Source organism: Macaca fascicularis, chromosome 5 (genome assembly GCF_037993035.2).
Source record: "Macaca fascicularis isolate 582-1 chromosome 5, T2T-MFA8v1.1".
NCBI classification, from domain to species: Eukaryota; Metazoa; Chordata; class Mammalia; order Primates; family Cercopithecidae; genus Macaca; species Macaca fascicularis.
In genome coordinates, this window is record NC_088379.1 from 47,539,196 (window position 1) to 47,552,474 (window position 13,279).

Consider the following 13,279-nt stretch of genomic DNA (forward strand, 5'->3'; position numbering starts at 1 on the left):
ATTCCAGCCTGGGCAACAAGAGCGAAACTCCATTAAAAAAAAAAAAAAAAAAAAAGATTTCTCCATTGTCTACTGAATTATTGCTGTTTTTTATGCCACAGTCTGAATCTCCTTTCTTCCCTCCCTTTTCCTGTCTTCCTACCTCTGGTACCTTGTTATTTTTATATTTTATATACTATATTGTATTCCATCTATGGGACCTCTTTTTGGAAGGAAAAGAAGGTATTGGAAATCCTTAAACTCACGCCTGTAATACCAGCTTTTTGGGAGGTCAAGGTGGGTGGATCACTTGAGATCAGGAGTTCAAGTCCTGCTTGGCCAACATGGTGAAATCCCATCTCTACTAAAAATACAAAAATTAGCCCAAACTCGCTTGAACCCGGGAGGCAAAGGCTGCAGTGAGCCGATATTGTGCCGCTGCACTCCAGCCTGGGCGAAGAGCGAGACTCTGTCTCAAAAAAAAGAAAAAAAAAAATTGGTATGCTACCATTTGTAGGAAATATACATATATATGTAAATATCTATATTTGCGTGTGTGTGTGTGCTGTGCATAAAGGAGTGGGGAGAATCTCTCTGGAAAAATGCAACCAGAAAGTGGTAACAGTGATTGTCTGCCTCTGAGGAAGGAGAAGTATGGGACTGGGCAATTGGAGTGGAAGGGAAAATATCTTTCACTGTATATATTTTATACATTTTGAATGTTGTATCATGTAAATTAATTACTTAGTGAATAAATATAGTGACCCCCATTTCAAAATGCAAAACAGCAAATCATTATATATGAATTATGAAATATTAATATATTCATTTTATATGAACTATAAAATATGAATTATATCATTCATATTTCTGCCACCAGGAATTAACAACTGTTGACTTCTGTCAAATTGACTGTCAGTCCTTTTATGGCATGTGAAAAAAATAAAACTTTATATTTAAAGTTCTTTCAACAAACCACGGCCAGTCAAAGTGGCTCACGCTTGCAATCCCAGCAAACTTTGGAAAGACAAGGTGGGCAAATCATTTGAGGTCAGGAGTTTCAGACAAGCCTGGCCAACATGGTGAAGCCCCATCTCTACTAAAAATACAAAAATTAGCCGGGCATGGTGGCACGCGCCTGTAGTCCCAGCTACTGGGGAGGCTGAGGCAGGAGAATCACTTGAACCTGGGAGGTGGAGGTTGCAGTGAGCTGAGATCACGCCATTGCACTCCAGCCTGGGCAACAGAGCAATATTTTGTCTGAAAAAACAAACAAACAAACAAACAAACAAACAAAAAAAAAAAACCCCGTAACCTGCCAGTCCCTTTCCTATTTCCCTAGGTGCAGTCACTACTGTGAGTTTGGTGTATATCCTTCAGGGTAATTCTTCATCCTTTTACGCACCTATATAAGCTTTCATAACCAATGTAAAGTTTTGCACGTGTATTTTAAGTTTCCAAAGCAATATCTTCCTCTATGCATAATTCTGCAACTTGTGCTTTTTTCACTTGAAACCATTTTGGAAATTATCTATGCTAATATACATAGAGCTATTTCATTTTACAATATTGTTCATTAATATTCTAGTGTATAAATACATAATATTTTGTTCCCCTTTTCTATTTTTATTTCTTTTCTACTAATGAAGGATTGGTTGTTTCCATTTCTTTGCTCTTACTAACAATGCTGCAATAAAAATCCCTAGATTTAGGAGACTAAGTCTCCTTAGTCACATGTGCAAGAGTGGTTCTCATGTATGTTTCCAGAAGTGGAGCTGCTAGTCCTAGTTTCAGTTCACCAGAGCCAGCCAGATTGCTGCCCAAAGTTACTGTATCATTTTGAATTCTGCTAGACCTATGGCAGTATATCATTTTTTCCCATACCCTAACCAACATTTAATGTTGTCAGATTTAACAGTTTTCCTCAGTCTGATGGGTGAGCATTTTTTACCCTATGGTTTTTGATTCATATTTACTAGTGAAGTTAGACAAACTCTCACGTGTTTATTAATCATTTGGATTTATTCTCTGTGAATTACATGTTTATATTCTTGGTCTGCTTTTTTGAGTTGGGTTCTTTAATTCATTCAATATTTAACACATATTTAAGAAATACCTACTAGGTGTCAAGCATTATTATTGTCCCACAAGTAACTATGTACCTCTGACTATGGTCCTCTGACTATTAACTACAATTTAATTTTACCTTTCTGAAGCATAAAATCCTGCCATCTACTAAAGTCATTTGTGTACTTTAATAACCTGTAAATCCCGTAAGTCATTTCACAACAAATATTTGTTTACCAGTTTATGGCTCACATATAGGTTGTATTACATCACCCAAGCAGTAAACTACTTCTGGATAAAATTACAAACTGAATTGAGAAATCCAGTCTGGAAGGCTGATATAGTACACAGACTTTAAAGCACCATCTTTTTTTTTTTTTGAGAGGGAGTCTTCGTCTGTCACCCACGCTGGAGTGCAGTAGCACGATCTCAGCTCACTGCAACCTCCACCTCCCTGGTTCAAGTGATTCTCCTGCCTCAGCCTCCCGAGTAGCTGGGATTACAGATTACAGGCATCTACCATCACGGCCGGCTAATTTTTATATTTTTATAGAGATGGGGTGTGGGGTGGTTCACCATGTTGGCCAGGCTGGTTTGAACTCTTGACCTCAGGTGATCCACCCGCCTCAGCCTCCCAAAGTGCTGGGATTACAGGCGTGAACCACTGCGCCTGGCCTAAAGCACCGTCTTTAAACAAGGATAGTTATATAGTATGCAGCTTAGAGCACTCACACACCACTGAGGTATTACTTGAAGATGGCCAAAGATTATTCAACATACAGAAGGCTCCCGTATGCTGGTGGTTTCCAGAGTAGTATTCTGTGTACATGCCCCTAAGGATTCTTACAAATGATGTATTTGTTATTTACATATTATTTGCTATATTGAAATTTAAAGTAAAATATATACCTTTGTAAAATAAATGATGCTCTTTTCTTCATTAGCTCAAACTTTTTCTAAAGAAGGTATGCTAATCCACCAACCAGTTAACTTCAGGATTTGTTTTTTTTTAAAAAAAAAAAGTGCAGAAGAGTAGGCACTAAACTATATAGCTACCTCTGGACAGTAGGATTATATACTTCTGTTTTATATCAATTTTACAGAATGAACACATTAATTTTAGAATAAAATTATATATTTCAATATTTTTTCTCATATTCTTCCGAACAACTTGAAGAAATGTTCATGATATATTGCTAAGTAGAAAAAGCAAATTGTGGCCGGGCGTGGTGGCTCACACCTGTAATCCCAACACTTTGGGTGGTTGAGGCGGGCAGCTCTATTGAGCCCAAGAATTTGAGATCAGCCTGGGCAGCATGGCGAAACTTCATCTCTACAAAAAATACAAAAATTAGCCAGTCTCATAACCTGGTCTCTAGACAGGTAGAAAGATAGATAGATAGATAGATAGATAGATAGATAGATAGATAGATAGATAGAACTTTAAAAATAAAATTTAAAGAAGAAAAAGCAAATTGTGAAGTAATATTTATAGTATCATACCATTTTATTTTAAAAGTATATATATGTACATAGAAATAATAAGCACTTTAATGTTAAACATCAAGTTTTTAGTGATGGGATCATCGGTATTTTTGTTTTCTTCTTTGTGTTTATCTATATTTCCTCCTAATATACTTCTAAATGAAAAAAGTCATATTTTTAAAATAAGAGTCTGTTTAATATCAAAAATCATTTGTGTCAGCACCTTTGCTTTAAAATAATGTTTTCCATTATCGGGCAGGGTACATGTTGGTCAAAGGATACAACGTTTCAGTTAGGAGGAATAAGGTCTAGAGATCTGTTATATAGCATGGTACAAATAAATTTAAAATAAACATTTTCCATAATAATGTTTTTCATCTCACTCTGTCCATCTCAGAATTTCATGACAGGGCTAAGTTTGTTTTTTTAACATTTAACAATGCTCAGGAAGTTGTGTAACTTCTAGAATGGGCTGTGCCTGCTCTGCCAAAGAGAAACAGCCAGTGCCTGAAAATAGCAATCACTTCTTCCACAAGGACTTAGTTTCTAGCCCTAGCTCTGTAGCCAATTACCTGTGAAACCCTGACAAAAAAATCTTTCTGAGTTGCAGGGTCCTCTCTTCTGTAAAGTGGAGATAATAATACCTGCCCTGCCTATTGTAATAAGTCTCGATGAGGAGGTAATGAAAAATATGTATAAGGCAATATTGAAGGCTGTGAAAAGTTATACAAATACTAGTTGATAATATTCTTATGTGATCTCTAAGTTCACAAAGAGAGAACCATCAACTTGCTTAAAGAGACAAAGAAACTTAAAATGATTAATCTTTCTTTAATCTCTTCCCCTGAAATACCACTTTGAGACTTTAATATTGTCAAAGCAACCATCGAAGAAAATAATAATTATCCTTATAGGCTCATAAGCCAGCTGTAATTCTCATGAAAAAGTAAAACAGAGCTGACAAAACACTGTTGCTATGTTTCCCCGGCAAACACAGGGACCTGCTACACTTGGTAGATCAAACTGTTATCAATGTATAAAGAAAATCCAATACTTGCTCAGGAAGAAACAATTTTACCAAAGAGATCATTGTCATCATAATCATTATCATCATCTTCACAATTCACAGAAAATGTTAAAGTAGTATCTACTATACAATAAAAAGCTCAATTACCATCCTGGCTAACACAGTGAAACCCCGTCTCTACTAAAAAATACAAAAAACTAGCCGGGCGAGGTGGCGGGCGCCTGTAGTCCCAGCTACTCGGGAGGCTGAGGCAGGAGAATGGCGTGAACCCGGGAGGCGGAGCTTGCAGTGAGCTGAGATCCGGCCACTGCACTCCAGCCCGGGCGACAGAGCGAGACTCCGTCTCAAAAAAAAAAAAAAAAAAAAAAAGCTCAATTAATCAAAAGTCAATTAACTAAAACCAACAAGTAACCCAAAATATTTTCCAATACTCCTTTCTTTAAGCAAAATATTTTATAAGAACACAAAGTGATGTAAGAGTGTTTTAAACACCAGAACATGTAAGCATAATAAGAGTGAGAATTCTGTTTTTGTGCCCTATTATAATCCCAGTGTCTAGAACTGGGAATATTTGTCAACGAATATTTGTTAAATAAAGTTATTAGAACTATAAAATCATATATATTAATTATGATCCTGGGGCATCACAAGATCCTTCATTATCAAAGAAAGTTTACTTTAAAACCGATAATGTTATACAATCAAGAGTAAGAACAAAGACTTTGCACAATGGTTGGAGACCTTAGTGTGTTATCCTTCCCACTTCTCTACCTTCATTTAATCAGAAAGTATTCAGAATTCTGAATATTTGATTATAAAAATTATTAAATATTGATGAACTGAAGTAGTCCCTGCCTTTTATGTTAGGGTTCCTCAACCCAATATCTGTTTCACAATGAAATTTCTCTAGAAATTCATGCTGATGACAGGTGTTTTGGAAAGTCTTTTAAAAAAGTCCGTGAAATCAGTTGTGATGGCACCATCCATTGCATGCGTTTCCTATATCTTAAATCACTCCTTTCTCCCTAAGAATTTACTTTCTTACACATATATCTATTATGGGTACAGGTGAATGTCTCACTTTCCCAGTGTTCTGTAAGCTTCTTAAGGTCAAGAAACTTACTTCGTTTCTCTTTATATCCCCTGAGAGAAGGTAAATGCAAATTTCTCAATAATAACAATAAAGGTAAGTAATCATATAAAAAGGCAGATACTTAGAACCCAGCAAGGGAGGTTCCCTTGACTGTAATTCCGCGGAGATTTTGTCAGTCACTGTGAGCATTCAGCATTTTGTACAACCTTTTGTTTCTACTTCTCTCCCAAGTTTATACCTTATCTCTGAAAAGGGTACATTTAAAGTTTTGATATTTTCACTTGCAAACAATTTACAGATAACATGTAATCCAATCTGTATTTCATTAATATTTTTGCTTCTCAACATTTGTTGAGAGCCCCCTATGACAGCAGCATCATGTAGGTTGCTGAGGTATGGAAGTGAGAAAGAAAAGAGAATAGAATGTTGATTAAGACAGGCTTCCAGCCCTAGAGAAATTAGTAAAAGAAACCTGCAAGTGATAAAAATCCGATGTGACAATATCATGTGTGCATAGGCCAACTCTGTTAGAGGTGAGAGAATCACAGAGCTCCCCAAAGTAGGGGACATGTAATTGGATCTTGAAGGATGAACAGGAGTTTGCCAGACATTAGAGGAAATCAGCTTTCTGGACAGAGGGAACAGTATGTGTAAAAGGTAAAGAATGAAGAAAAGAGTAAATATTTCTAATGGCTGGTGTTACAGGCTGAATTGTGTCCCCCCAAAATCCATATATTGAAGCTCTAACCCCAGAACGTGATGGTTTTTGGAGACAGGGCCTTTAAAGAGATGACTAAGTCAAAGTGAGACCATTAGGGTGGACCCGATCCAATCTGATTGGTGTCCTTATAAGAGGAGGAAATGTGGACATGCAAAGAGACAGGAGGGATGATATGCACAAAGGAATGACTATGGGAGGACAGAGCGAAAAGATGACTATCTGCAAGCTAATGAGAGAGGCCTCAGAAGAAACCAAAACTGCTGGCACCTTGATCTTGGACTTCAGCCTCCAGAAGCGTGAGAAAGAAATTTTTGTTGACCACTAGCCTGCAGTATTCTGATATGGCAGCCCTAGCGGACTAATACTGCTGGAATTAGGATGTCTGAGTGCTCACGGTTTCTCCTCAACACTCACATAATACAGAGAGCTTATCATCAGTGCACTGATTCATTATTTTATCATGATCCATTTATGTCAGTGTCTCTCCCCCAGACTTGAGGAAGGTCACGGTGAGCTCTAATTTTTATTACAGTTCACTTAATGTCTCCAGAACATTATACAGTGCCTTATACAGGTTCATAAAAAGCAACAAAATTTTTGAAATTATTGTATGTTATTGCACAAAACACTAGTTGCAAGTCTAATAAAAAAAGTATACATCTACACTTATCACTTTAATGACTGCATTTAAGTGATTTTTTTTTTTTTTCGTGAGACAGAGTTTCACTCTTGTTGCCCGGGCTGGAGTGCCGTGGCACGATCTTGGCTCACTGCAACCTCTGCCTCCTGGGTTCAAGCAATTCTCCTGCCTCAGCCTTCCAAGTAGCTGGGATTACAGGCATACGTCACCACACCAGGCTAATTTTGTATTTTTAGTAGAGATGGGGTTTCTCCATGTTGGTCAGGCTGGTCTCAAACTCCCGACCTCAGGTGATCCACCCACCTCGGCCTCCCAAAGTGCTGGGATTAGGGGTGTGAGCCACCGCGCCCAGCCCTAAGTGATTTTTATCCTATTTAATGATTTCTATGACAGTACAGTGTATACATTTATTATTGCCAGTTTCCTTTAGAATAATTTTATCAAGTCCCCTAAAAAAAACCTTTCACAATGTACTTTAAAGAGATTTTGTTAATTTTTGGATTAATTTTGGGAGAATCAATTGTTAACGTATTAAATTTTTTTATCACATGACAAGGGATGTCTTCTCATTTACTAATTTACTTCTTAAAATGTACCTTGTATGTCTTTGTAATTTTTATTAATTAAGCTAGGTACATTTCTTAATAAATGTACTCTATGTATTTAAATTTTTTATTTCTAAATAAAATCTGTTTTATTATACTGTCTAACTATTAATAATTATTACTGGTCTAGAGGAAAATTACTTATATATTTATTTTGTAGCCTATCATCTTCCTATCTTATCAGTTTTAATATACTTTTTAAATTCATCCATGTGGGTTTTCTGGATAAGCACTCATATTATCCACGAGTAATGATAATTTTCTCTCTTCAAAGTATATATCTTCTTCTTTTTCTTGTTTTATTGTGTTGGGTAGAATTTATAGAACAATATTAAATAATAGATATTCTCTCAGGCACTCCTTGTCTTCTTGGTTCAGTCTCTAGAATTTTTCCTATTTTTCCCATTAATTTCAGGTAATCTTTTCTTATTTTGTCAAGGAAGTTTCTTTATAACAAATTTCCTATTTTATCAAGAATATTTCATTGAATTTAATCAATTACCTTTTTATCAACTAAGGCTATAAAAATTGTTAAAGCTCAAGTTGATTTGTACATTGGAAAGGTAACATTTGAGAACCATTACCTGTAACGGTAAGCACTTGTCCCAGACTATTAAGTAGCTATATTAGCATTGTTCAAAATCTTGGCACAGGCCTGGCATGGTGGCTCACACCTGTAATCCCAGCACTTTGGGAGGCAGACATGGAGGATTGCTTGAGCTCAGGAGTTCGAGACCAGCCTGGGCAACATGGCAAAACCGCATCTCCACAAAAAATACAAAAATTCGCTAAGTGCAGTGGCTCATGCTTGTAATCCCAGATACTCAGGAAGCTGAGGCAGGAGGATCACTTGAGCCCAAGAGGCAGGGGTTGCAGTGAGCCAAGATTTCACCACTGCACTTCAGCCTAGGCAACAGAGAAAGACTCCATCTCAAAACAAAAAACAAAAAACAAACAAAAAAAAACCTTGGCACAATGGTTGTCTGCTCATGGGAAAGTACATTATATTTCTACTTTAAGGAGATGTGAGAAAGGACCAGCTGTGGAAAGTCTGCTTAATGCTATACCCAAAATTTATAAAATATGGCAGCCCAAATGTCACATACTATCACCTGAGGTAAACGGCTGTAGCATCCTATGGATTTACTCCTTTGATCTATTGATGGGGATATAGTGGAAAACAAAGGAAAGTTTCTGCCTAGGAAAATGCCTAGCATTAGAGTAGGAACTAAATAAATATTTGTTCAATAAATTAATAAGTAAATAATATTTAGGGTGCAGTAGCTTTTGTGGAGGTAGTTCTTGGACACTTTTTTCAATTTTGCTCATGATTTTTAGTCAACTTAATTCTTGATTCTTAACTTAAATTTGACATTTGTTTTTCTAGAAAATAATTTATGTTACCCAAACTTTTTAGTTTTCAACACATTAACTTTATAACTTAAAAAATTACCTCCACGTAAAAGAGAGCGATCTTCAATGGCTGTTTTGTTGATATCTTCAGTTAAAGAGGTTTCTTTTCCTTTTTTAAAAAAAAAATTTATCTAAGGCCTAGGTTCTGTAATTTATACTTTTCTCATTAATTTCTAACTTTGACTGTGGCCTGTATAGTTTTTTGCTTTACTGAGATTATTTTTGTGAACAATGTTTATAAATATTCCCAGAGTGGAGAAAAGAGGGTGTATTCTCTACGGGACATAAGGTGCAGCAGGGAAATAATAGGCCTTTTAATTTCATTGACACCCTGATACTTCACTCTCCACCCTCTTTTATTTGCTGAGCAGGAAAATGACCATGAAATGAGTGATTGGTGTTTATGGGTGTTAGCCAAGTGAAAAAATGAGTGTAATTGAACAAATTGATTAAACTATATATAAACAATAAGTCAAAATGTAAAAAGCCCATTATAAGATGTATCTTTATTGATAGAAACATTTTAAAATCTTGGTTTAAGAGTGTTCGACTTTCCAATATAGAATGAAATCACTGATATTTTAAAACATGTAATCTTATTACATGATGAATGCAGTACTCATTTTTAATTAAAGAAAAACATGACAGTAATTGATAATTGATAACAGTTTTTTCTTTTTCTTTTCCTTTTTTTTTTTTTTTTTTTTTAATATAGCGTCTCTCTCTTTCACCCAGACTGGTGTGCAGTGGTGTGATCTCGGCTCACTGCAAACTTGACATCCTGGGCTCAAGTGATCCTCCCACCTCAGCCTCCTGAGTAGCTGGGACTACAGATACATGCCATCACACCTGGGCTAATTTTTGCACTTTTTGTAGAGACAGGGTTTTGCCATGTTGCCCAGGCTGGTCTCGAACTCTCGGGCTCAAGGATCCACCTACTCCAGCCTCCCAGAGTGCTGGCATTACAGGTGTGAGCTACAAGGCCCAGCCAATAATGTTTTTTTCTGATTAAAACATACATGCTTATCATAGAGAGTTATTTAAAAGAAGGCAAGGTGATTTAAATTCCAGCTCCTTCATAGAATAGTACTGTGTCCTTGGATGAGGCACTTAATCTTTTCAGACCACTTATTCATCTCTTTAGACCACTTATTCGTCTCTGAAAGGGGATTTGCAGGTTGTTATAATAATGTTGATAAAGTATCTGATACTTAAGTTCCCAGTGAGTGGGAGCTCTTTTTAAGGAATGAATTCTTTAAGATTTACATGAGTTTGATAGTATCCTATCTCCAAATATTTTAGAAAGAAAAATCAGTATATGACACTTCCTTTGGGGAAAAACATACCTGCCAAAGGTATTGTTTTTGACTTCTAAAAATTAAACTAAAATTTGTGAAAAGCAGGTAGCGTTTACTATGTTGTGATATTCAGATTAGCAGAATCATATTGCCAGGTGGAGTATTCACTTACCTGTTCAAAAGACAGAGAAGTTAACAAAAATACAACCATCATCTGTATCTAGAGAACACATAACAAGAGAAGCAAAGCAAAAGCTGATACTTCAATGAGTCAAAACAGAAGTATAAGCATTTGTGAAAAATATAACTATCATTATCACTGGGTTCTTACCTTTGGTTGTTTAAGTAATATAACTTTGCCTTCTAGAAGTGGAAGTCACTGGTGTATCCAAAACAAACAGGGATATACTGTAAATCTTGACATCGTCAAAATCCAGGCCCCAATTTTTAAAAAATAATAAACATGCTGATTTTTCCGTTTCCTTAAAGATACACAAATGGCTAGTTTTCAAAATCATTCCCAGGGTAATAAACAGTTCTGTCGCATTGTCAAAGTAGGATTTTCATGACTCAGCATTGGATTTGCGGATTTACACGTGGATGAAAATAACAGCAACATCATTATCCTTTGCTTGAGTCTGAGCCTATTAATATGTATGAGAGTTAGGAATAAAAGAGGGGTTCTCAAGTCTATACCTCTCAACAACTTTGGAAGTAAACCAAAGGTAATATTGCCTGATGAATTTTATTAAAATTATACTTCCAACTTCACCCAGGGTTATAATCTTGAAAATAGTGTCTAGGTTTTCTATAAAGTATAATTACATTTTCAAATATAGTGCCACGATATTAAAAGTTATTTAAAATATTAATAGGATGCGCTTCATTATTCATTGATCTTTTAATTGTGTATTTTATGGAGTAATTGCATATTTGACACATATCTGGTCAAGAAATAAAATAGGATAAAGCTGAGCTTGCCTGAAAGTATAATTCATACTTTTGATGCACAAAAATCATCACAATATTTCAGTTGGTGTCTCAATGTTACGCTAATAACCTAAAAGTAAATTTCCCTAAGAACTGTTTTATGCAATATATGACAGGCTACATACTCACAAAACTTTTGCTTATGGCTGAAAATCAGAATGACATGAAATAAATACTGTCTCCATTTAGCAAAACTGCCTTTATTTCCATCTATTAGCTCCAAAAATACATCATGCATTCTCCAGTATTTGCAATGTTTTTCCTGCTGAACAATGAACAACTGAGTAACACTTACTGCCTCAGTTGAATGGTTTCAGCTCCAGTGGGGGTAAGAGGCTCTCAAAAGAGGAGGCACCTCAAGATGCCTAGCAGAGAAAATTAGAGGAGTACTGTGTACCTTAGGAAAATTGACTTCTGAGTTCCAGAATTGTAAAAATAAATTCTTGTTTCTAATATAAAACATGCTTCATAAAAAGATATTACAGAAAGAAAGAAAGAAAAGAAAATGGAAACATAGTCTTACTATTTTGGGATAACCAATATTAACATTTTTCTTATACCTACCATTATATTTTTAAAATTAAAATTATTCTGATTTTATGTAATATTATATTATGATAATTTTTATATTGCTAAGTATCTAATGCATTCTTTTTAAGATTACATAATCTTCTGTTGTATTTCATTATACCATAATTTATTGATTCATTTTCTTATTATTGGATATTTTTTCCTCTGGTCTAAAACATTTCAAAATGAATATTCTTTTTTTTTTTTTTTTTTTTTTGAGATGGAGTCTCACTCTTTCGCCCAGGCTGGAGTACAGTGATGCCATCTCGGCTCTCTGCAGCCTCCACCTCCCAGGTGCAAGCAATTCTCCTGCCTCAGCCTCCCAAGTAGCTACGGTTACAGATGTGGGCTACCAAGCCCAGAAATTTTTGTATTTTTAGTAGAGATGGGGTTTCTCCAGGTTGGCCAGACTGGTCTTAAACTCCTGGCCTCAAGTGATCCGTCTACCTGGGCCTCCCAAAGTGCTAGGATTACAGGTGTGAGCCACTGAGCCCAGCCTCAAAATGCATATTCTTATTCTTCATTATGTACCTCTGTGACTAATTAGTGTTTACTTAGAACGTAGATGACTGGATTAAAGTGTATTAACATTTTTATGACTCTAAATTCATATTGTTAATATAACTTTCAGAAAATTTATGTTTACCTCTGTTTGACTTTATAAAGTTAAATAAATCACTAGCATTTGTATTTTACTGCTTTCTTTCAACTCACATGGCAGTATCTTAAACCTACCTCTATGAAATTAGTTGTAAATTTGGTAAATCAAAATTTACCAAATATATCATTTCTATCTAATTTTTTGCAATCTTGTACTTAAACACATACCTTTAGGCAGCTAGTATACATGTTTTTGATAAATCCATCTCTGTTATAAAAGTTCCCAAATTAACACACGTGGCCTCTTGTGCCACAATTTAGCTTTATGCTAAAATTTTATTGTGTCCGTCCTTTTATATTATGCTCCTCTCTAAACTACATAATCTGCTTAAGAAAATAAGCCCCTTGGCGGGGTGTGGTGGCTCATGCCTGTAATCCCAGGACTTTGGGAGGCTGAGGTGGGCAAATCACAAGGTCAGGAGTTTGAGACCAGCCTGACTAACATGATGAAACCCCGTCTCTGCTAAAAATACAAAAACTAGCCGGGTGTGGTGGTGCGGTGCCTGTAATCCCAGCTACTCAGGAGACTGAGGCAGGAGAATCACTTGAACCCAGGAGGCGGAGGTTGCAGTGAGCCTAGATCACACCACTGCATTCCAGCCTGGGCAACAGAGTGAGACATTTTCTCAAAAACAACAACAAAAAAAAAAAAAAAAAGAAAGAAAAAGAAAAAGAATAAGCCCCTTGCCTTGAATACCATGGGAGTGCCTTAAATCTATCTCTATGAAATT

The 13,279-nt window shown here is 35.9% G+C and overlaps 1 protein-coding gene across 7 annotated transcripts in view; it reads right to left on the minus strand.

Annotated features, from left to right (window-relative positions):
- The window catches only part of CNGA1 (cyclic nucleotide gated channel subunit alpha 1), a 46,869-nt gene extending 36,014 nt beyond the window's left edge, over window positions 1–10,855 (minus strand). For 3 of the 7 annotated variants that reach the window (XM_065544974.1, XM_065544973.1, XM_074039735.1), the window contains exons 1-3: window positions 10,660–10,855; window positions 3,287–3,379; window positions 374–448 (exon numbers count right to left, since the gene is read on the minus strand). In XM_065544974.1, coding sequence (XP_065401046.1) covers window positions 374–448; window positions 3,287–3,377 — 166 coding nt within the window. In that variant the 5' untranslated portion in view covers window positions 3,378–3,379; window positions 10,660–10,855. The remainder of the gene's footprint in view (window positions 1–373; window positions 449–3,286; window positions 3,380–10,659) is intronic. The other 4 variants (XM_015450333.3, XM_045392339.2, XM_065544976.1 and 1 more) reach the window with 3 other exon arrangements.
- Window positions 10,856–13,279: the final 2,424 nt, after the last annotated feature.